Source organism: Triplophysa dalaica, chromosome 1 (assembly GCF_015846415.1).
Source record: "Triplophysa dalaica isolate WHDGS20190420 chromosome 1, ASM1584641v1, whole genome shotgun sequence".
Taxonomy (NCBI): domain Eukaryota; kingdom Metazoa; phylum Chordata; class Actinopteri; order Cypriniformes; family Nemacheilidae; genus Triplophysa; species Triplophysa dalaica.
In genome coordinates, this window is record NC_079542.1 from 16,790,616 (window position 1) to 16,811,300 (window position 20,685).

The 20,685-nt window shown below is 37.3% G+C and overlaps 2 protein-coding genes across 6 annotated transcripts in view; one reads left to right on the plus strand and one right to left on the minus strand.

Moving 5' to 3' along the window:
• Positions 1-5,079, plus strand: part of adcy7 (adenylate cyclase 7) — a 48,057-nt gene extending 42,978 nt beyond the window's left edge. For all 3 annotated transcript variants that reach the window (XM_056744558.1, XM_056744567.1, XM_056744576.1), the window contains 5 exons: positions 452-598; positions 987-1,091; positions 1,297-1,411; positions 3,287-3,411; positions 3,592-5,079. In XM_056744558.1, the coding sequence (XP_056600536.1) occupies positions 452-598; positions 987-1,091; positions 1,297-1,411; positions 3,287-3,411; positions 3,592-3,738 (639 nt within the window). In that variant the 3' untranslated portion in view covers positions 3,739-5,079. The remainder of the gene's footprint in view (positions 1-451; positions 599-986; positions 1,092-1,296; positions 1,412-3,286; positions 3,412-3,591) is intronic.
• A 187-nt stretch (positions 5,080-5,266) lies between these two features.
• On the minus strand, positions 5,267-20,575 carry brd7 (bromodomain containing 7). Of its 3 annotated transcripts, none has more exons than XM_056744601.1 (17): positions 20,480-20,575; positions 18,614-18,816; positions 18,407-18,524; positions 18,244-18,301; positions 15,866-16,010; positions 15,636-15,746; positions 15,186-15,367; positions 13,869-13,977; positions 13,696-13,774; positions 13,501-13,608; positions 10,030-10,165; positions 7,465-7,576; positions 7,279-7,332; positions 6,582-6,678; positions 6,179-6,322; positions 5,574-5,717; positions 5,267-5,457 (listed from the first exon to the last, which is right to left on the minus strand). In XM_056744601.1, exons 2-17 carry the CDS (start codon positions 18,644-18,646, stop codon positions 5,420-5,422), a joined length of 1,668 nt encoding a protein of 555 aa, XP_056600579.1. In that variant the 5' UTR covers positions 18,647-18,816; positions 20,480-20,575; the 3' UTR covers positions 5,267-5,419. The 3 variants fall into 3 exon arrangements, with proteins under 3 accessions (XP_056600579.1, XP_056600570.1, XP_056600564.1); XM_056744592.1 differs by lacking the exon at positions 20,480-20,575 and adding an exon at positions 19,260-19,386 and having other exon boundaries at positions 13,696-13,771; XM_056744586.1 differs by lacking the exon at positions 20,480-20,575 and adding an exon at positions 19,260-19,386.
• Between the last annotated feature and the right edge of the window lie 110 nt (positions 20,576-20,685).

The window sequence follows — 20,685 nt, forward strand, 5'->3', positions numbered from 1 at the left end:
GAAGAGATACTTGCATTTAACTGGCGGGTCTTTGGGAATATATGTGAAAGAAAGGGTTGGGAAACACTGCCATATATTCACACAAGACCATCTCAGGACGTAGTTCACTGTATCATTCCAATGTCATACTGTACAATCACATCATACACTATACAACAAATCTTCAATTGTCCCATATGGTGTTTAAAGGAACTTCCCAACAATTTCCCGTTAGAGAAAAAACGTGAAACTGATATACGAAATTGTTCAAGAAATGTTTCTGCTACGCATTGTGGACTGTATTGGAAATGTCTTGTTTATCACAAAACTGCCATCGTGTGTCATATATGTCCTTTTTGAATCTGTGGATGTTCTACCATACAACTTTTTCCCTTATTTATGGTGCAAATGACTGATTGTAGCGTTGGGCTGTGTGTGTGTGTGTGTGTGTGTGTCCATTTCTCTTCTCCAGGACCTCTACTATAAGTCGTATGACTGTGTCTGTGTGATGTTCGCCTCTGTGCCAGACTTCAAAGAGTTCTACACTGAGTGTGACATCAATAAAGAAGGACTGGAGTGTTTGAGGCTCCTCAATGAGATCATCGCTGACTTTGATGAGGTGATATCTTGTTTCTCTTAGCATATATGTTTTAAACTTTTATATGATCTAATTTTTACCCTTTCACCTATTATTCCCCCAATATATAAATCAGTGAATATACATAGTGCTTGCATATTTGAGCATGTCATTTGGTGCAGATGTTTTTGTATAGATATTTTACATTAATGTCATAAGACAAAGAAAGACTTTACTGGAAACATCACAATAGTTCTGGTTGCATCTTTTTCCAAGAAAATCCAGGCTAGTGTCACGCTTGCTTAGTTTTTGCTTTTCAGTGTGGAAACTCTTGTTCTCTCTAACTTTTACTGTAGAAATAAAATTGTTTAATTAGTTTCTTCTGCTCAGAACTCTGGGATTCACTTTACTCATTTCCTTCACTCTGCAGTTACTATCTAAACCTAAGTTTAGTGGTGTGGAGAAGATTAAAACCATTGGCAGCACGTACATGGCTGCTGCAGGACTGAGTGGACCTCCCGAGCAGACCAATCAGGTGATGCAGTGAACTCTTGAACTTACATTGTGTGTCGGTCATTAAAACCTTAAATACTGGTTAATGGAGTACTGGTTTTGAGATGTAAATCTTGCTGCATGTTATAAAACCAAGTGAAAGTGCCAACAGCATTTCATTTTCTGGAAGTGACAGTGCCGTTTATTCTACATAGAGCTCTAAATGTATATGTTGTGTGTCCTCTCAGGACCGTGAGAGGCAGCATGTACAGATTGGAAACATGTTGGAGTTTGCCATCGCTTTAATTGGCAAACTTGATGGTATCAACCGACACTCATTCAACACATTCAGGCTTCGCGTGGGTAAGTCTGGCTGCAAAACACTGTCACACTCCAGTCTCTCAACTCTACACTATTCTTAATTCTGCATGCTGCTTTGTTATTATTATTGGTAAAATAGGGCAATTCAACCGTCATGGATGTGACACCTCAAATGTAAACTCTCGGAATGAATTTATTACCAATAAATTGAACCATCAGTTTTTATTTTGCAAAACTACTGTTGAGAGAGTTTAAACATTAGAAAAATATCAGTCTATACATGTTTTATGTTTAAAACTGTCTGAGTCCTTTTTGGGCCTGAAAAACGCATGTTGGAACTAAAATGGCTGTAACTCATGAAATCAATGGAATACAGACTTAAGGTTGGTCTCATTTGAAAGAAGAAAAGAAGCTGATTATTGCAAAAAATATCACAAAAAAAAATTTAATTAAAAGGTATGTTGTTAGGTTTATGGTAAAAATAATTTGTTTTAATTATTTTTTATTTATTTATAAAAAAATACATAAAATAAAACGGGTCGCAAAAGGATTAAAAACACCAAAGAAATCTGTATTCTAGAGTCTTAGACCTTTCCAATGAAAGAGTGTTTGTCATGATTCGATTAGAAATTACATGCACAATATTGACGCAAACTTTAGTCCCGTATACGGAACGGTGACAGTTAGCAGGCTACGATGAGGAAAATAAACATGTTATTGATGTGTCAAAATGGACACAAAAACTAAAACATTCTGGGAGACAACACACAGCCACAGTAAAATCAAGAGACCATTTACATTTTCTGATTTTAGAATGTTTTTACATTTATGCATTTGGCAGACGCTTTTATCCAAAGCGAAATACATTGCATTGTACTATATAATTGTTTCTAAGTATCGAACCCATGACCTTGGCCTCGCTAGCAGCATGCTCTAACAACTGAGCTACAGGAAAAATGTATAGGAGTATGTTTAGGTAAAATCATCATTTTTGTTTAATTCTGTTAACTACTAACAGTATTTTTACCAAATTTTAAATACAAATTTTGAGAAATGTCTGAGAAACAGATAAAAAATAACAGAAAAGATGCTTTGTATTTTTTTCAGACCTCAAATACTGCAAAGAAAACAAGTTCATATTCACTTTTAAGGAATGCAACAGTTATATGTGTACATGTATTTAGGAAAAGTAAAAAAAAACGTTTTTATCACAGTTTTCATGTGTCTTGTCTTGAGGAAATGTGCCTATTTTGAGGCAAATGGAACATTATGGATGTGACACCAAATATTGACATTCAAGCTTTAAAACCTTTTACTTTTTCAAGGTAAGGTTGACCTTTGCAGTCAGCTGCAAATTTTATATGATTCATATATTTTATTATATATATGATTCATATATTTTACATTTAATAGACCTATAGAGGGCATTAAGAAGATATTACGACATTTAAGAATGTTATAAATGTTTAAATAAAGGGTTTAACAAACGAAAGCTATATGTACAGGATGCGGCTGAAAACAGAGGCAGCTAATAGGAGAGCATTTTCATCAGGTCAGGGATAAGAAACGCGCTCGATCACTGGCTTGAAATGCTTCATAAACAATGCTTCTGATGCTGAGAACAGATCTTGCATCTGTGGCACAGCTCAGAGAAATTACAATAACAGACAGAAATCCCTTAATACTGTTAGGGAAAGACATTTATTAGAAAGATAATAAAAGCACATTCCAGCAGTCAGTCCTTCCAGGTGTTCGGAGGCTGAAGAACAACTTTATGATTTGAGTGTGTGGATGCCAATTATGTGTTTGAGCCAAAAATGACAGTGCGCTTCAGAGAGTCTGAGCTGTCAACAATAGTGCATTCAGAGTAAATGTTGGTTAGGCATGAATGCAGTCATCATGCGAATGTATGTGCAGGTATAAACCACGGGCCGGTTATAGCCGGGGTGATTGGAGCCAGGAAACCACAGTATGACATTTGGGGAAACACTGTGAATGTGGCCAGTCGGATGGAAAGCACTGGAGAAATGGGCAAAATACAGGTACACTTCACTATGAATCAAAATCTTTCACATCTGAACAAATTCCCTGCTCTGGTTTCCACTTATTTGGTTTATTATTATGAAATGCTTTATTTTTTTACAACTAGATATTCTGTGTAACTGCTTAAAGCTAAATGAAAAGCTCATTTTCAATTGGTCCCTGTGTTGTTTGTGTTGTAGGTGACTGAGGAGACATCTGATGTCCTGCAGAAGCTGGGTTACTCATGTGAGTGCCGTGGCCTGATAAACGTAAAGGGCAAAGGAGAACTCAAAACCTTCTTTGTGTGCACAGACTCCAGCAAACAGCAGGGCATGGGTCTGAGCTGAGACTACCACTGACAGATCCATGCACACACAGACTCCGGACATATATGTGATCTTTTGTTTAATGTTTTATTGCTACTGGATATGTTTTTTATTAGAGCATGTCTAAAGAACTGCACAGTCTCTGAAATGTTCACTTGTTTTGACAGCATGTGAAGAGCTGACACTTTCAGACGTTTCACAACAAACACATTCAAGTCTTTCACACATGACTATCCTCTTGTGGGAAACAGACCACAAGACATTGGATAACTGAGTTCACTGAAGGAAAACTCCTTCTCAGTATTACTTGCAGACTATCTGGGTACTACTGTCAGCATGCCCTTAATCCAGTTGGATTTAGACTGAATTGGGATGACGGAGTTTTGAATTTACGTACACTCTCATCTGAGACTCACAGGGACCAACACGTGACCCACAAAAACCAATCAAAGATAATAGCAAATGTGAAAACAGTTAGAATTTCTTCCATTGTTTGATCTTATTTTAAAACATTTTGTTAGCTTCAAATACTATTTGTATTCCTTCCTAGTGTTTTCAAGGCCAAATGTTCATGCAGTGCTCTCTTGCATTGATTTGCTGTTGAATTGATCGTGGAGGTTGCTATCAGCCTTCCCCTGCTTCATAAAATCTTAAAGATGAAAACTATCAATGATTGTTTACTCCTACATAGACAAGAAAAAGGATCTTACTGATATACAAATCTTTTATCTTTTCAGGATTAACTTAAAGCTGTGTTAGGCAATGTTCTTCATAAACATCAATAATTAAGTTAGATATGTGGTTTTATATTGTTTTCTTTGCAAGTATCAGAGCCACAGAATGTTTGTTCTATCATTGCATTCAGTCCAAAAGGAGGGTGGGATAGTTTTTCCTTTTATGTGTTCGAAGCTAGATTGCTATTGCTAGCCACATGAATCTGGTTTAAATCGTCTCTTGACTCTGAAATTCTGACCAAAAGGCTCTGTGGCTCCTCCCATTTGAGGTTGTATATTTGCTATTCGTTGTATTCAAACATCTTGCTACGCAGCTTATGTCACATTGTATTAGTTTTGCTCAAACGGTCTGCTTCTGAACAGCAGCGTAAATGTTTTGTGAAGGTGCCATGTGTTTGGATTCCAATTCGTGTCTGATGAAGCCTTAGGTTTAACTGTTCATATGAGATTTCAAGACAATCTTATGTGCCTATGATGGTTTTAAGCTCTCTTAGTGACCATAACAAAACGACTGAATTGACAGCTTTCTGTACCTCGTCTGCATTGTTTATGAGAAACATGACTGCAATCTCCATTTTGTATGCAATGTCACAGAATAAAGTTTACACTTTCTATGCTTCCCACTGAAGTTGTGATGAACAGTGATCTACAACATTACCCGCCAACCAAAAGGACATGCTGACCACAAGACTTTTCGGTGGGGGAAGTAAAGGCTATTTCTATTCAAGGGGAACAGTTTAAAATGGTTTTTGCAAGTGTAAGCTGTTTTTTGATGGGTGTAAGCTGTTGGAGCAGTTAAGTGTGATTCAACCACATTCTTTTATCATTTATTAAGAATTATCATACTCGATAAAAAAAACTGATGTTTATAAAATGAAATGCAAAACACACATCAAACAGAAACAGCACCATCCCAGGGAGGATTAAGAATAAGCAGAACAGATTGAAGACTGCCTTTATGAAGGATCTCAACACACTCCCTCCATGGTTTCAGCTATATCTCCCACTGAAACCGAAAACAACCAGAGAGTAAATAAAAAAACGTCAAAGCATAGTTTGCCTTGTCAATAACCACAAGGTATGGATGAATTATTTCCAGAAGAGTGCGCATGCTTCTATTACCTGTGTTCAGGTTTATAAAGGAGTCCTCTACAGTGCTGTTTGGCAATGAAATACCCATGGCCTTCCTGATCCCATATACACTGCACACCTCACTAGGGGTCACCTGACTGGTCAATTGGGTCAGATTACCCGTAACTTTCTCCGCTGCAGAAACGGGAAGGGGAGACAAGCACATTTATTTTGATATAAAACCTGGTTAAAAAGCACAAGGTTACACATGATCATATTATACAAAGTTTATCAGCTTCTAAAATGACTTTCAGATAAACAGGTCTATTAATGTGCAACACTACTGAACTTTTAATGCAAATGTTAATAAGGGCCTAATCAAGAGGTTCAAATTGGAAGGTAATAATCAATATACATTTTCTCAGCTGAAAAAACAGAGATACAAATCACTGTAGGTGCAGCAAATTAAAGTTTATAAAAATATTGTTGGCCAAAGGAAGGTCACCAACATTAAAACTAGCCCTGACCAGGATTCCACCCAGCAGCCCAAAAATCCCTGGAATGAAGACTGTGCCATTGCAGGCATAGATGCAGCAGTAAAAACCATTCAGCAGATGATGAATAAAGAGTTTGTGTTCTAGTGTTTGTGTGCATACCAAGCTCTAGTTCTTTAGCAGTAGGAGCCAGCAGGCAGATGATGTTTGGTGGCTGTTTAGCACTTAATCTTTCTTTCTGAGCCTTCTGCAACTCCCTCAGCAACACTGTTGTCTCATCCAGCTTCTGCTGAAAATGCTCTGCTTCTAAGAGCGAGAAGGAAGAAGAATAAGTTAATTTCATTTAAGAACAATATTTGTTTAAAAACAAAAAAGCAAGAGGTCCTAATGAGTCTATTATATATATTATATTTCCCCACTGATGTGCTGGTTTACACCACACCGCTCAGAGAGGAGGATCATCATGATGTTTTAATGTAATAGAGATGAAAAAAGGCTCAAAAGAGGATCAAGAAAATATTTGATTAATATTATGCTAAATATATAAATCATAGGAGATTCTTACCTTCAGAGTCAAAGCTCTCGGGAAGAAGGTCGATATTTGAACCGAGCACAGAACTGAGAGCATTCACATTTCTACTGTTAGGCTCCAACCCAACAACCTAAAGAGAAACATGTTACAAAACATACAAAGAGAGTTGTGTTATATAACTTGACATTCAGAAAACAGCAGTCAAAAGACACCTCCATCCTACATTGACTTCCATTGTATGTGCACAAAACCACTGAGAGATTTCTCAAAATATCTTTTTTGGGCTCCACAGAAAAAAGTTGTCATAAACAGGTTAACAACATGAATGATGACAGAATATTTATTTTTGGGTGAACTATCCCTTTAAACTCTCAAGTCTTAAATAAGTAGCACCATCAGTCAAAGATGCTCCTCTATACACTGACGCTGCTGTACGTTCAGATGACCCATAGTTACCTTTCCCTACAATACTCACTCACACATGTGGGATTTAAGGAGGAAGTCGAAACCGAAGGGAAGAGCGTGTCTATGTAAATATTTCTGTCATTAGTGTGTATGTGAGTTGGCTGGTGTTGTTGACACAGCTGCTATAGTTCAGCCTGTGATCCTAACACTGCTTTCAAATACAACACTTGTACGTTTAATGCACCTCAGGTTGGCTGTACACTAATACTGCACTCTTTATACTTGTATACATTTGACTTGTGTTCTTTTAGAGAGGGTATTTTACCTCGTCACCTGTTACGACTGCTTTCTCAGCAGGCTCCTCCGATTGCAGATTATCCTAAAGTAGTCAAATTATGCAGTTATTACAAACATGTTGATCTAAACCATTCAAAACATCTTTAGTCCTTCATAACATGTTTTATATATTACATGTGCAGTACATTTCAACTGATGAAGTGAGGTTTCTTACAGATTCTGTCTCCTTCAGTTGTCTGGAGTGTTCTCCACCGGTTAAAGCATCCAGCATATTATCTGCTAACCTGCTCATGTGCTCCTCGGATTTGACTAGGTAATCTGCAATGCTTCACATAGAAAAAAACATTTATACATTATACAATTTTAAAGCAATATCAATCTTTGTCCTAATTGAGTAAGTAGTTCAATGGTTATAAGTGTGATATTGACCATAGAAATTATGTAATATTAAATAATGTAAGAAATAATCAATCATTTGATTATGTAGAGCCCCACAATAGATCCAAGCACGGCACTCGCACGCACGGCACTCGCACGCACAAACACACACACACCAGGCTTCGTACTGACTGTATACTGAAATTCCATGATTTTCAAGGACTTTTTCAAGCACACATTTTTCTAAAACCCTGCTTTTCGAGCACACATTATACTCTTTTCACAGCACTTTTCAAACCCGTTTCTCAAGCAAAGACTTTTCAAGCACATATGTTTGGATTAAAATGTAATGTCAATGTAAAAAATATGATATATATCTTATAAAAATAGAAACATTAAAATAATCAGTTATACTTTATTATGACAGATACATAAATTTCTAGTTCAATTTGAAAATTGATAATGCAATATCGCCTGCGACCTCGTGCCTCTGGCCGAATCACAGGGAATGATATAGAGCCCTATCACATAACACATTAATACAACAGTTTGAAGGCACAAGTGTGTAGATAAATCAGAAAAATATCGGAGTGTCTTTATAACTCTACGTTTTTTAAAGGAACTGGGGAACTCATTTCATCCACCACAAATTCCTGCCCAGCATAAGAGTTGAACAAACCTCCGTTACTTATTCCAAACGTAAAGTCATTTAAATTTATACCCAATTGTGCTATTTGAGACATCATGAAAATGAACTAAAATATGCTCTTAACATACGATCTTAGTATTTGTTTGTTGCACTTAACTTGAACAATCTAGTACATGAAAGATGGGTCCAAGTATCCTTCAAGTGGTATCTCAATACATTTTTAAACGCAAAGATAGTATGTTTAAATCATATTTTAGTTCATATTAATAGCATCTCAAAATAGCAGTGGAGTACACTTAGATGGAGTTAAGTTAGTGAAGTTAGTGGATTTAAGTCAGTGAAGTTAGTGAGAAATAATGAGACAGGATGTGTGTGTAAATAAAAGAGAGAATGTAAAAGGACATTTATTTCCATTGCACATTTGTGAATTATCAGAAAGATTTTTTTTGTAGTTCATTTATATTGCCTATTGCCTCAAGCACTTTTCAACAGGGTGTCTACAGATATAAGCAAGTTAAATTTAAGACTTTTTAAAGCCACTTTATATGAATTTTTAGACCAAACCTGCAATAGAAATACACATTCTAGAAAATATATTTCATATACACAGCCTCCGAAAATTTAGAGACCGCTCAAATTACTTTCAATGTCTCTGTGAACTACTGTCCCAATTTCACCCAAATTCAAAATATAAATATTGCTTTATTTTTGCAAAAACTGTAAAGGGAAAACTGGTTCTCAGAAATACTAGATGTATTTAGATGTTTGTAAAAACAAATGTATGTGCCCCAGTCTGAGAAAACCAGGTTAAAGTCTCTGAATCTAATTGAGATAACGGGTATAAATTTGATTTCAATCTTTGACATGGTCTCACTCTGTCAATATTAAAGATATCAAGGTTATACTCTTACAGAATGTTCTTTACATTACATAAGATGATTTTATGAAGAAAACACCGAATCACAAATGATGGAATAAGCCTGATTTTTAATCATAGCTTTTATTCATTACACACTTTACTGTATGTCACTCCTGAGGTTTGTTTCTGTTGAAATTGAAGATACACTGGACTGGAATGCTTGCAATACATGTAGAAATGCTAATTAATGGAAAACCGGAATGATCTCTTCATTTTATCCGTGGCTTTAAGTTACAGTGCACATGTGTAAGTGCCGTAATATGGGTGCTGCGAGATATCTTGACGGGTTTATTTTAATATTCACCAATGAAAACAAATCTAAATGCCTAATTAATAACATATGAGATTTTACTTACACAGGATTTAAAACATCTACGAAAAACGGCAGTTTGCCTTGTAGACATTTCCAGGCACCGGCTTTGACCACCACGAGAACTAATCGTTCTAACCATTTTTATTAATCTTCATTTAAACAATTCACACAAGCTAGGATGCCGTAAACTAACTGTAGGCCTACTTCAACCTGTAATCTGTGACCTCAGATCTCTCTGATGACGCAGTAAATAAAAATCCTACGTCTGTTGATTTTAAACAGTCATTTGGTCAATCAGACGGAAATATTTTTTGCGGAAATGTGACCAAAATATTTTAGACCCATAGAATCTGAATTGAATACTTTTTAAGACTTAAAGGCCTTATATTAGGAGAACTTTATTTAAGATGTTTTAAGACTTTTTAAGGACCCCCAGTCACCCTGTTCAAGTAACTCGAGTTTAAATTTAAAGGCAAATTTTAGAACTTTTAACACCTTTAATGAACTGACAGACACATACCTTTCATAGCCTGGCTCACTGCTGTCCTCTCCATAGAAAGAGTAAATAAGATCCGAGTCCTCTTTGCTGATATTGCTAAAACTGGAGTCATAAGTAGGTGCATGTGAGCTAAATGGGCCATAATTCATATATGTAACTGCAAAAAAAGAAAGGAAAAATGCTAGGAGTTTATAAAATTATACACTTTTTATAGGATTTTATACACATTACAAAACTTCAGACAGATTCTAAAGATAGCAGTCATATTATAAGAATGTTTTCATTTTTTCCAATGCAAGCCATTAGAATGCAAGTAAGAATAAACACAGAGGAATTTAACAGACATTGAGATCTTTAAAGGGCTGGTTATACTCAACGCATTCGCTAGTACGCCTAGGTGCGTGCGCCCAATATGACCTCATCGCGGTGTTTGCAAAGGTTGCTTTGGGTGAGCGTGAGCTCATTTCGCATGGCGGCATGCACAACATTTTTTGTGACTCGAGTGAACAGTTCGCGCGGCGCCGCAGTCACATGAAAGCTTTGAAGAGATTTTTGCTGAACATGTACGCCTGTACAGACCTCTTTTATGATCAATGTGTCTGTTTTATATTGTATTCAGAATAAAACAATATTTCAACATTGCTCTTTTGAACTGTTCTTATATCTTCTCATTTTATTTAACATAAAGACATCCAATGGGTTAATCTATGGCAATGTACATTAAGCAGTCCCTAACCAACAATATGTAGAAATGTGTCTGCATTATGCACAGAAATGAAAGAGTGAACAAAAAGTTTGATGTAAAAATGTATTAAATCAACAAACAATAGTTTGAAATGCATTTCCCCGCATCTGCTCACACGCATCTGCTTCACAAGAGCGATGTATTCTACATCTCCACGTTTTGTGGGCGAACATTCCATCTCCTTTTTCACCCTTTTTTTGATAGCAGCAACAACACAAAATCTCCTATGTTTCCTTGTAGAGCAGCTGCTCACAAGACGCCATTCTGAATGATGTGACCTAATTCCGGTAAAATTCCTACTTTACTTCTACTTCCTGTGGATTTACAGGACGATTTCGTTTGTGCGCCCTCTGTTGTTTCAAAGAATATCTCAATGGCGAACGTGTTAAGTATAAACGTCTAGTCCGTTTGGGGAGTTGCGCGCCCGGACAGCGGAGGCTCGCGAAGCGGAGCCAGGCTCGTGTATAAACAGGCCTTAAGAGAGCATGGACAGAAGAAGGTCACATTAAACTGCTAATGCTTGTCTACCTTCAAAACAGTTATTTCTCAGATCAACTCTCAAACTCAAGTGAACTGCCACAGAATTCTGATACACCTACATGAATGACACAACTAAGTACTCTGTATTGTTTTATGAACAAACTTGAGTAATGCTTGTGAGTACAAACCTTGGAGGTTACAAGAGAACTGCAATGCAACTGATCAGAGACAAAGAAGTCCGTCACAAATTCATATTATCTTTCACCAAACAACTATAGAAAATCCAATCGCTTCGAAGAGTAACAGCACACCCCTCCATAATAACATTTAAAGGAGTCATATGGCGCGAATACGTGTTTTTCTGTGTCTTGGTGTGTTATAAGTTGCCCATGCATGTATTAGACATGTAAAATTGCAAAAATGAAAATGTCGAAAAAAAGATGCATTATATCTGAAAGCGAATGCTCACCCCCACGAATGTACGTCATTTCGTGTAATGACTTGACTAAGACCGCCCAAATGTATACACAAGTAAGCTGGGCGAACTTGTAAATATAATTGTATCGTTGCTACCGCACCCATGTCATGGAGACGCTTGTTTCGTTGCGAAAAGAAAGCCTCTTTGCTTGCCCTTCCAAAAGATGATACAACTAAAAACGAATGGTTACATTTTATTTACAATACATTTAAGGCACAGTACAAACCGAAAATTCAAGTCTGTGCAGCACATTTCAGAGATGATTGCTTCATGAACCTGGGAGAGATCGAGGCCGGCTTTGCACGAAAGCTTTTGTTAAAAAGTGGGGAAATTCCAACCATTTCAACTTTCCAAGGACAGTCTGGCGCTTCAGATTCGCAGCCTGTAAGTATATTTTCATTGTAAAAGACTTTGTTACGGACTAATAGGAGTTGAGTTTGTCGTGTGTTTGTGATCTGCAAATGCAGACACATGCGCAACGTGAAAAAGACAACACAAGTCCTAATAATCAGTAATAATGTTCCAACTAGAGGCAACAAATGTTGCATTTTTAATGAGGTTTATCTTTGTTGAGTCGCGACGAGACATGGCGTAACACTGGTTGATCACTAACAGCAAATCTTTATAGACGCCTTTCCTGTTAGTAAACACTGTGACACGTTTTTGTGGGTGGAGCTTAGCTGGAGGCAGAAAGATCCCTCGGGCCACATTACTAATGCTAGAGAGCACGTTTTGATTGCTTGCTTGCTTTTTGAGAATGATTTGAAAAATGATCTGATTAACTTTAACCTTTAATGTCACTCACTGTCTAGGACCGCGATTGTTGTTTATAAAAGTTGACTATAACACAAGGAATCTGGCCGACCTGTACGCGAGATACAAACATGCACGGTATGTGGAAAATACAGCATTTTTTAACCTTACATCCTGTATTCACATTGCATTACATCTCAAACAAAGGACAGTGTTCACCCTGTCCTTTGACCCCTTTAAGAAATCATTCAGGTGCGTAGCACAGACAGGGGGGAGGTTTCAGGCAGAAGTTTAGTACAAGGAATTAGGGATTTGAACAAGTATGAACAATAATAATTGTGTAGATATTAGGGGTGGGAGAGCAAAAATATGTCAATATATTGTATCGTGAGTGACCCATCCATTGTGATATGTACCATACCAGGAGGCACTTGCCAATACACAGCCTTTATGATGATATTGTCATACGATGTGGCAATGCGTGGCAGTGACTGTCCTTTAATTACTATTATGTACCTGTTTTAATGTCTGACAACAAAATATGTCAATGAGAATTGCTTTACTAGGCACTCAAAATACCATATGTGACAATTCTAAGAGTAGAAGGCAAAGAACCAACACTAGTCTGACATCTTAAATGGGCAAATAAGTAAATCAAGAATCGATTCCGAATCAAATAGTGACCCTAAGAATCGATTCTGAATCGAATCATAACCCTAAGAATCATTTCTAAATCGAATCGTGAGGGAGCAAATGATTCCCACCCTTAGTAGATATGATCAGTAGAAATCCCAGCCCAACTGATCCACCGGTGAATTTTTTCCTACTGACAGCAAGAACAATGGATTTTTTTCCGGCACGTAACATAAGATTCCACCGGCAGCAGAAGGTGTGCAAACAGAGATTTTGATACACCCTTCCCATGATCCTCTCCACATCATTTAAGTAAAGTTCACTGAGTGAATCTCATCCCTATAGACTAAACATGACTTTCCTCAAATCTGTAATTGATCTAAAGTGCATCACTGTGCATTACCTGGAGTGACCATATTCCTCTTGTCCTCTTTGAAGCCCTGAAGAGTGTTGATACCAGTTTGAAGTCTTCCTCCCATCATGCCCAGTTTGACTGGGCAGTAACCTGGATCTAACATAAAAGCATTTCACATTCAGAGAACACGATTATTGCTAAAGAAAACTCAATTTGACAATTCTTTGACTCATTTTCACATACCTCCAGCGCTCAGGTCAGCAGGGTTCAGGATGCCCAGAGTGGTTGAACCATCAGATTTCCTTCTCTCAAAATCCAGCTGCTTGAAAAAAGAAACAATGGTGACCATGAACCAAGAGTTTCTTCAGTGAATGATCTCATATGCACACTATAATATAACACTGATCTGCTCTTACCTCACACTGCAGGCTTCTGTTAGACAATTTTCCTCCAGACTCCTCCATGAGCTTCTTGATCTCCTCCAGGTCTTTTTTTGCTTTCTGAGCTTCCTCCTTACGGCCCCGGCTACACATGTAACAAAGGCTTCTTGTCATTATCTTAAGACCATTAAATTGGTCAAAGGGTCATGGGTGTTTGTATGAAGATTTCTGGCACAACCATCAACATAAGTCATGACTGCATCTCAACAATTACAGAGAAAAACAGATGCATGTGGAACAGATGCATGTGTCTTTGTCATCATCAGTTTGAATTAAAAGATTTCAATAGATTGTGTAGCATGGCCTAACTGTGAAAACTGAGGACAAAGCAGGGCCTGGAGAAATACCTTTGAATCTATGTTAATGGTTGTATTCAAAATGTTAGCTGGGAATATGCCCAACCCTTTACCCAACTCAGCTGAGCAGCGTGCAAGATGATTCACATTCACTGAAAAGCTGTGTAACGTGTGTGATGAACGTGTAGCTCTTGCGCTACAGATGGAATACAAGACCCAACATGCTATAAACATTCTTTGCAACTGCAGCCACCAAACTGATTTACGCAAGCAAGAAACAAAAAACAGAATAAAGCAGATAAAGACAGAGAACACCCCAGCAACATCCTGGAATGTGTCAATGGTTCTAGCACAAAAGCAGAATGCCTCACACTTTAAAGCAGTTAGAAACCAATGTGAATTGTTGCACAACCATTACTTCACGTAGTGCTTAACATAACACTCATAGTCAGAAAACAAAAAGAAGATTTTGACTACTAAATCAAGTTATTTTAGAATCTCACATACCGTGTCAACAGAACAGCATTTTGATATATAGATATGACATATTAAATTATAAATAGATATGACTCTTCAAATTTAACATATTAATCTTGATGGGGGGTTTAAAATGAACTTTCCCCACCAGTCTCAAATACTTGACGAAAACGTACATAATTGTAATGATATTTATTTCTTACATATTTGTTTTGGTGGCTTATCAATCCATGGCAAATTTTCCACTGAGGTAAAAGTTATCTTAGCTGTACAAGCTGTGACAGATGTTTCTTTTAAGTAGACCCTCTGTGTCTGTATCGGTTTCTTTTGCAATGTCAGTCAAATGTCAGTCTGGCCAAATACAGTTGAATGTGCAAACCAAAGCAGCTCACACTTTTCTCACATTTGCTATTTGGAAAGTGTCAATTCCATGATTAATATTCACAGTTTATTATTAAGACTCAAACTCCCATACTTTATAATCAATTATGATTACATGTGTCGAATGTATGACTCATACCTCCGAGTGTCTTTGTTGGCAACACGGGGTGACTGCGAGTTATCACTTGTGTCCATGACAGATGAGTTCTTGTTGGCAGGGTCAGAAGCTCCGCCCTCGTCCTCTCCATCCTCTGTAGACTGACTGGATGTCTGCAGGTTAGCCATGAACTCTATGCTTTGCTTTAAACTGTCGAGTCTCTCCTATATGTACACATAAACATATGCTTAACTGTTTCCTCTGTAAAATTGTTCTAGATGAGCTTACATTACTGAGTTAAACCCATCATTACAATAACAGCAGCAAAGGAACAACACTCTCCACAGCATAACAGTGCCATCTGGTGGTGCACGTCAACATTCAATACATTCTCAAAGTTATTTGGCATTCAAACAAACTTACTGATACAATTTAAAAACAAAACCAAGTCTAATGCAACATATAAACACACTTTAAATCCAGTACACTCACTGTGCTCAGGATCTTCATCCCAGAGTGAAGGAGTTTCTTGGCTGCTTTGTAGTAAATGGTATCTGGTTTGTTATATATCATAGCATTCTCACACATTGTTTTGAAATCCAGCTGTTATAAAAAAGAAAACACACTTCCAGTTAACTTTCTAAAGTCTGTTTTCATTTTGTAAATCAGATTAGATTAGTTAGATTAAGTATGGTCTCATTATTTGGATGATAACACATTACCTTAAGCTCTTCAAGTGACTGGTATAGCTCTTTCTTTACTTTCTCCTTAATTGTGCAGAAGTCCATGGGTCTCTTTATGATGAGGGAGTATGCCGGGGCGATCAGGTCAGTCACAGGAAAGGAAAAAAATGCACTGGGGTCCTTCCTGTTAAAACAGCTGGCTACATTAACTCCAACTCTAATTAATTCATACAGATTCGTTTTCAAGTTATACAGACATCACTTTGTACTCAGATCAGACTAAAATATGGAAATAGTGGACACACTAATAAATGCAAATAATAACAGGGAATCAAAGGTAATTGATGTCAGGCCACAGACACAAAACATTTTATTCAAGATGAGCACTCATCCGCCTTATTTTTTAACGGAGAAGTAACCGATGTGAAGTACTTCCTTTTTGTCTTGAGACTTCTATTTTATTAGCCGGCTCTTGGAAAGCAATGGGGTGTCGGGGTAGCACGCTCAAAACACCATTAAAACAGCTCTGGTGAATGTATTTCACACCTGCGATGTATTACACAGTGGGAGGATGAAGTGGCCTTATCTATCATATGAAGATATATTCAATTATTTAGTATTTCCTCTCGGAGTTGACGGGTCTTCGACTAAGCACATGCACCACTACTTCAACAAGCCATGGTCATTGGTGCAACAATATTACGATTCACCATGGCAAGGGCACCAAAAAAAAGCAACATGGTGGCAGAAAGCGCTCAAGAGCGAGGCACACTTTCCGTTCTGCATACAGTGGATTTACTAATGTGCAGAAAATGAACAGAGTTTAAATTAACAAATAGAAAAATGTACCAATAAACACAGAAATGAATCAGTAGATGATGAATGCAGAAGTAATACAAAAATGTGTATGTTCTCACGCCTGATGAGTGCTCTAGATATATACGTCAGACGAAATGGTGTATAGCACACCCGTAGAGTGTCAGACTCTCGTGTACAAGTCAGACAGACTTATCACCAGTTCGAAGATTTGGGAAGGAATAGCTACACGTCTTAGTTAATTGTTTATTACCTTTATCGGTTAATTTCTGCCTTTTGTCTGTACTTATTGATTTCTTTATTTATGCACTTTATTTATACACTTTATTTAGTCATTTCTCATCGTCCATAGAAAACTATATGCTCTGATGTAATACATGCACGATGGTTGATGTTATTGATGTAATATATGTTTTGATATATCTTAATAACTGTAAATAAAAATAATGCCTTTTATTAATCCACAGGAAAATGTCAAAATTCAACTTGGGTCCTAAATTGCTCTCCTTAAATGAAAGTACATCACTATGAATGAAAGCAGACTCTTCACATACAGGATCTTCTATGAAATCACAAATTACATTTTGGTCACTGAAGTGGTCTCTGTGTGTGATCAAAATGTATGACTGTATTAATGAATAAGGTACACTACTTGCACTTTAAAAGGGTGAGGAGATTCTTCTTACCAAAGAAAATCGGTTTCCTGTCCCGACCAGGTTCACAGAGTAAGTTACTATTGGTTACTGTCTCTGATAGTATAAGTTACTTCTCTTTTAGAAACGGGCTTGAGTTACCAGACTTTCTCAGGTTTGACAAACCTCACATTCTGAAAAGGAAAACCCAGAGTTTCCCTCATTTCAGGATTGATATACTCAGAGTTTTCACTTAACCACCTTTCTGAAGCGGGCCCCTGGTAAACTAGTCAGTACTGTTTGCGTGTTGACAAAATGTTAATTGTGATTTGGATTAAAGTGTAATACCTGTAACTATTAACTTAGTCATGCAGCTGTGATCAGCTAGCAGGAAGGTTTGCTTTGCCTGTTAAGTTTTAAACTGCTAAAAACAGTTTTAAAATGCTAAATACATAAAAAATGTTAAAAGCCCAATTTTAACTGATGCTATTATTATTATACCACTTGCATACGGTTTATTTAGTTGTGCTAAATCTGTTTTGTTTATATATAATCTATCACATATAATAATTATATTTTCCTACATTGAGTGTCATAAATGCCATAAATGGCTGCCATGAACAATGTTTATTAGTTAATGTTGTGAAAAAGGTAAATTGTCCAGTAGAAAGGGCTTTCAATAGGCTAAAATAATGGATAATGGATGCAGATAATAGCAGAATCTTGATTTAGCTCTGGTGCGTGTATTAAGGTAAAAAAAAGGTTTTGTATATATTTTTTTGCATTTGTACCGGCCATTACGGCAACCTCTAACTGCACACAGAAAGCTTGTACCTTGGCTTCCATAATTAACTAGCCAGTCAAAACAACACACTTGTCTCAATCACAATACGACTGCAATTAGTTATAGAGGGCAGCACCCACATTTAGGGCAAATATGAGGTGGATAGGGAAACACTGTGGTCATACCTTTGGAGCTGTCGAATGAGCTGACTCAAAGCTTCCTGTAGAGGAGTCTGCTCTTTTTCTGAAGAATAACAAATCAGTCAGAACAGATAATCAGCACAAAATACACAATCTCACTACACATCAGCAAATTCTTAACTAACTCTTTAAGAGTGCATAGCGCTACCTTCAATTTTGGCAAGTGAAGGGGTGAGGGGCTGGGAAACATCAGAGCGAGCTGGAGTTCTGCTTTGCTCATCAAAGTCTGGATCCATAGAGTCCGGCCCCTTCCGTTTTTTGACCATCTATTAAACAAACATTATATTGTTTAGGGTCTAGCAAGTATGTAAACATCCACATCAATAAAGCAGTCGGGAAGCACCTGCAAGCTCACCTTTTTCTTTTTCTTCTCGTCAACTGGTGACATCGGTGGACTGTTTCTAGCTTTCTCTTCCTTCTTTTTTTTCTTCTTTTTCTTGTCTTTATGTTTGTCGTAATCTATCGGGTCGTCATACGTGCTCTCGAGTTTAGGGCTGCCTGTGGTGACCTCATTCCCAGCCACTTTTAACACCAGCTTCAGAGGTCGCTCAGTGAACTCTGCAGGGCAGTAAAATTCATAAACAACACATCACAACGCACGAAGTTTATGCAGAAAAGCTATTCGGTTATAGTTTATTTATTACATGACTGACTTATACTAACAACTCCATATTCCTCCAAGGAGCAGCCTAACCTATGAGTTACCTAACAAATATAAACAGTGTTTGAGCATAAAGCATACTGCTAACCAGACGGCTAGCCTGAAAATTTACATACCGACAAAACACACGCATTACTACATAAAGAGACTTAAACTCGACAACTGTTGTATTAATATTGTGTATAGAAAAGGGATGGAGAAGATCCTAAACCGCCGCTCATCTGACAGCAGCAGCCAAGTCCCTGCTCACGAGTTTATATTCTAGTTTAATTTACCTTCAGCCTTTTACAACCTATTTAATACATTTTCTAACATTTTGAATAAATAATAAAAGACCTACCGTCGTGTGTGTGCTTTTCTGATTTGTGTTTCTTGTGCTTTTTGCCCATTATTTATATTAAAGCTACTGTTTTGTCAGGTCAGTGCTTGACCAGTCTGCTCTTTGTTTTGTGTCGGTAAGAGTAAAGACTACAGTGCGCGTCTTCAATGCGCTTCAGAATTTCAACAGCGACACCATGTGTTCGGTGGTGTGTACGGCACGTTATCAGCGATAACGTGTTTGTGGGTCCAATGTCGAGTTTTAACATATGTAGGGTGATTGATTGTGGATTTATGTAACTATAATAGGTTTCGTTTAACAGTTCGTTTTATGGTTTTACTTTTAAAATGTATAAACGTGAACCGAGAAAATGCAGTTTACAAATCTACCGCTAAGAGGCACCCTTGCTATATGTTTAGAACGACAATGTTTTTATAATAATTTAACATGAAATTGAATTTTTACTTCAGTGTTTCCCACAATTAATTTTTTCAGTTTGTTACCATGTCACAAAACTTGCCACTCTTTGCCTTGTTAATCATTTCTCATTTAATCATTTCTCTGTTATCAGTTCCACCAACCAGAACAGTTTGATACACAGGCCTACTTTACATCGAGACTAGTCACTTTAAATGAAATAATCCTGGAAATCTGAAAAAGTACAAGCGAATGTACCTAAAACCCCACTGCTCAAATTTTGTGCATACTACACAGTTTGGGTTGATTTGAAATTCAAAATGCATTAATTTTGAGTTCAACAGTTTCACCTTTTTTTCATTAGGGTGTGTAAACGCATCTAGGAAAACAGAAGTTCGGACTTTTATGGATATTTTGGGCTTTCAAAAGTTATTAAACAATTTATTCATGTGATTTTTATAGACAATGCTTTAACACATATGGAAGCATAATAATGATTTATTAAGTAACTAATTAAAATCCTAACAATAGGTGGCCAGTACACGGCACGCTGTCGACATCCTCATCCGGGGGTGTTTCCTCTACTAAGATGGACAAATGAAGCAACTGCAGGCAACATACACAAAAGTGACACATAAAGTGTTATCGTGGTTAGCACTCTTAGCTTGTTGTCATTTGTTTGAGTCCAGTCTAACCTATTTCGCTCTTATTGAACACAGGGGGCATCAAGTCTGACAGTAACTTTCATGACCACCAAAAACACGTTAAAATGTTTTTAACAAACAGACACTAAGGTCTTTTTTCTGTGAAGCAAAAACCGTTACCGCCAGTAGACAGGTTGAGGAGCAGCTCTTGCAGCTGGTCGGCGGCGTGTGTAGTCTAACACAAGCGTTCAGACTGAACCGATAAACATGTGCTGTGCAGCATATACTTCATGATAAACTGCACAGATGAGTCAAAGTATGACATCACAGTACCGCGAGAGCACTCTGTTGGCAATTTTTGCGCTTCGCTCTCGCGGTACTTTGAT

Coding starts and splice junctions, on each gene's coding strand:
- brd7 (XM_056744586.1), bottom strand. CDS start 19,308: ATGGGCAAAAAGCACAAGAAACACAAATCAGAAAAGCACACACACGAC. Junction 13,775..13,868: donor ACAGAAGCCTGCAGTGTGAG/GTAAGAGCAGAT, acceptor TCTTTTTTCAAG/CAGCTGGATTTTGAGAGAAG. Junction 5,718..6,178: donor TGCTAAAGAACTAGAGCTTG/GTATGCACACAA, acceptor CCGTTTCTGCAG/CGGAGAAAGTTACGGGTAAT.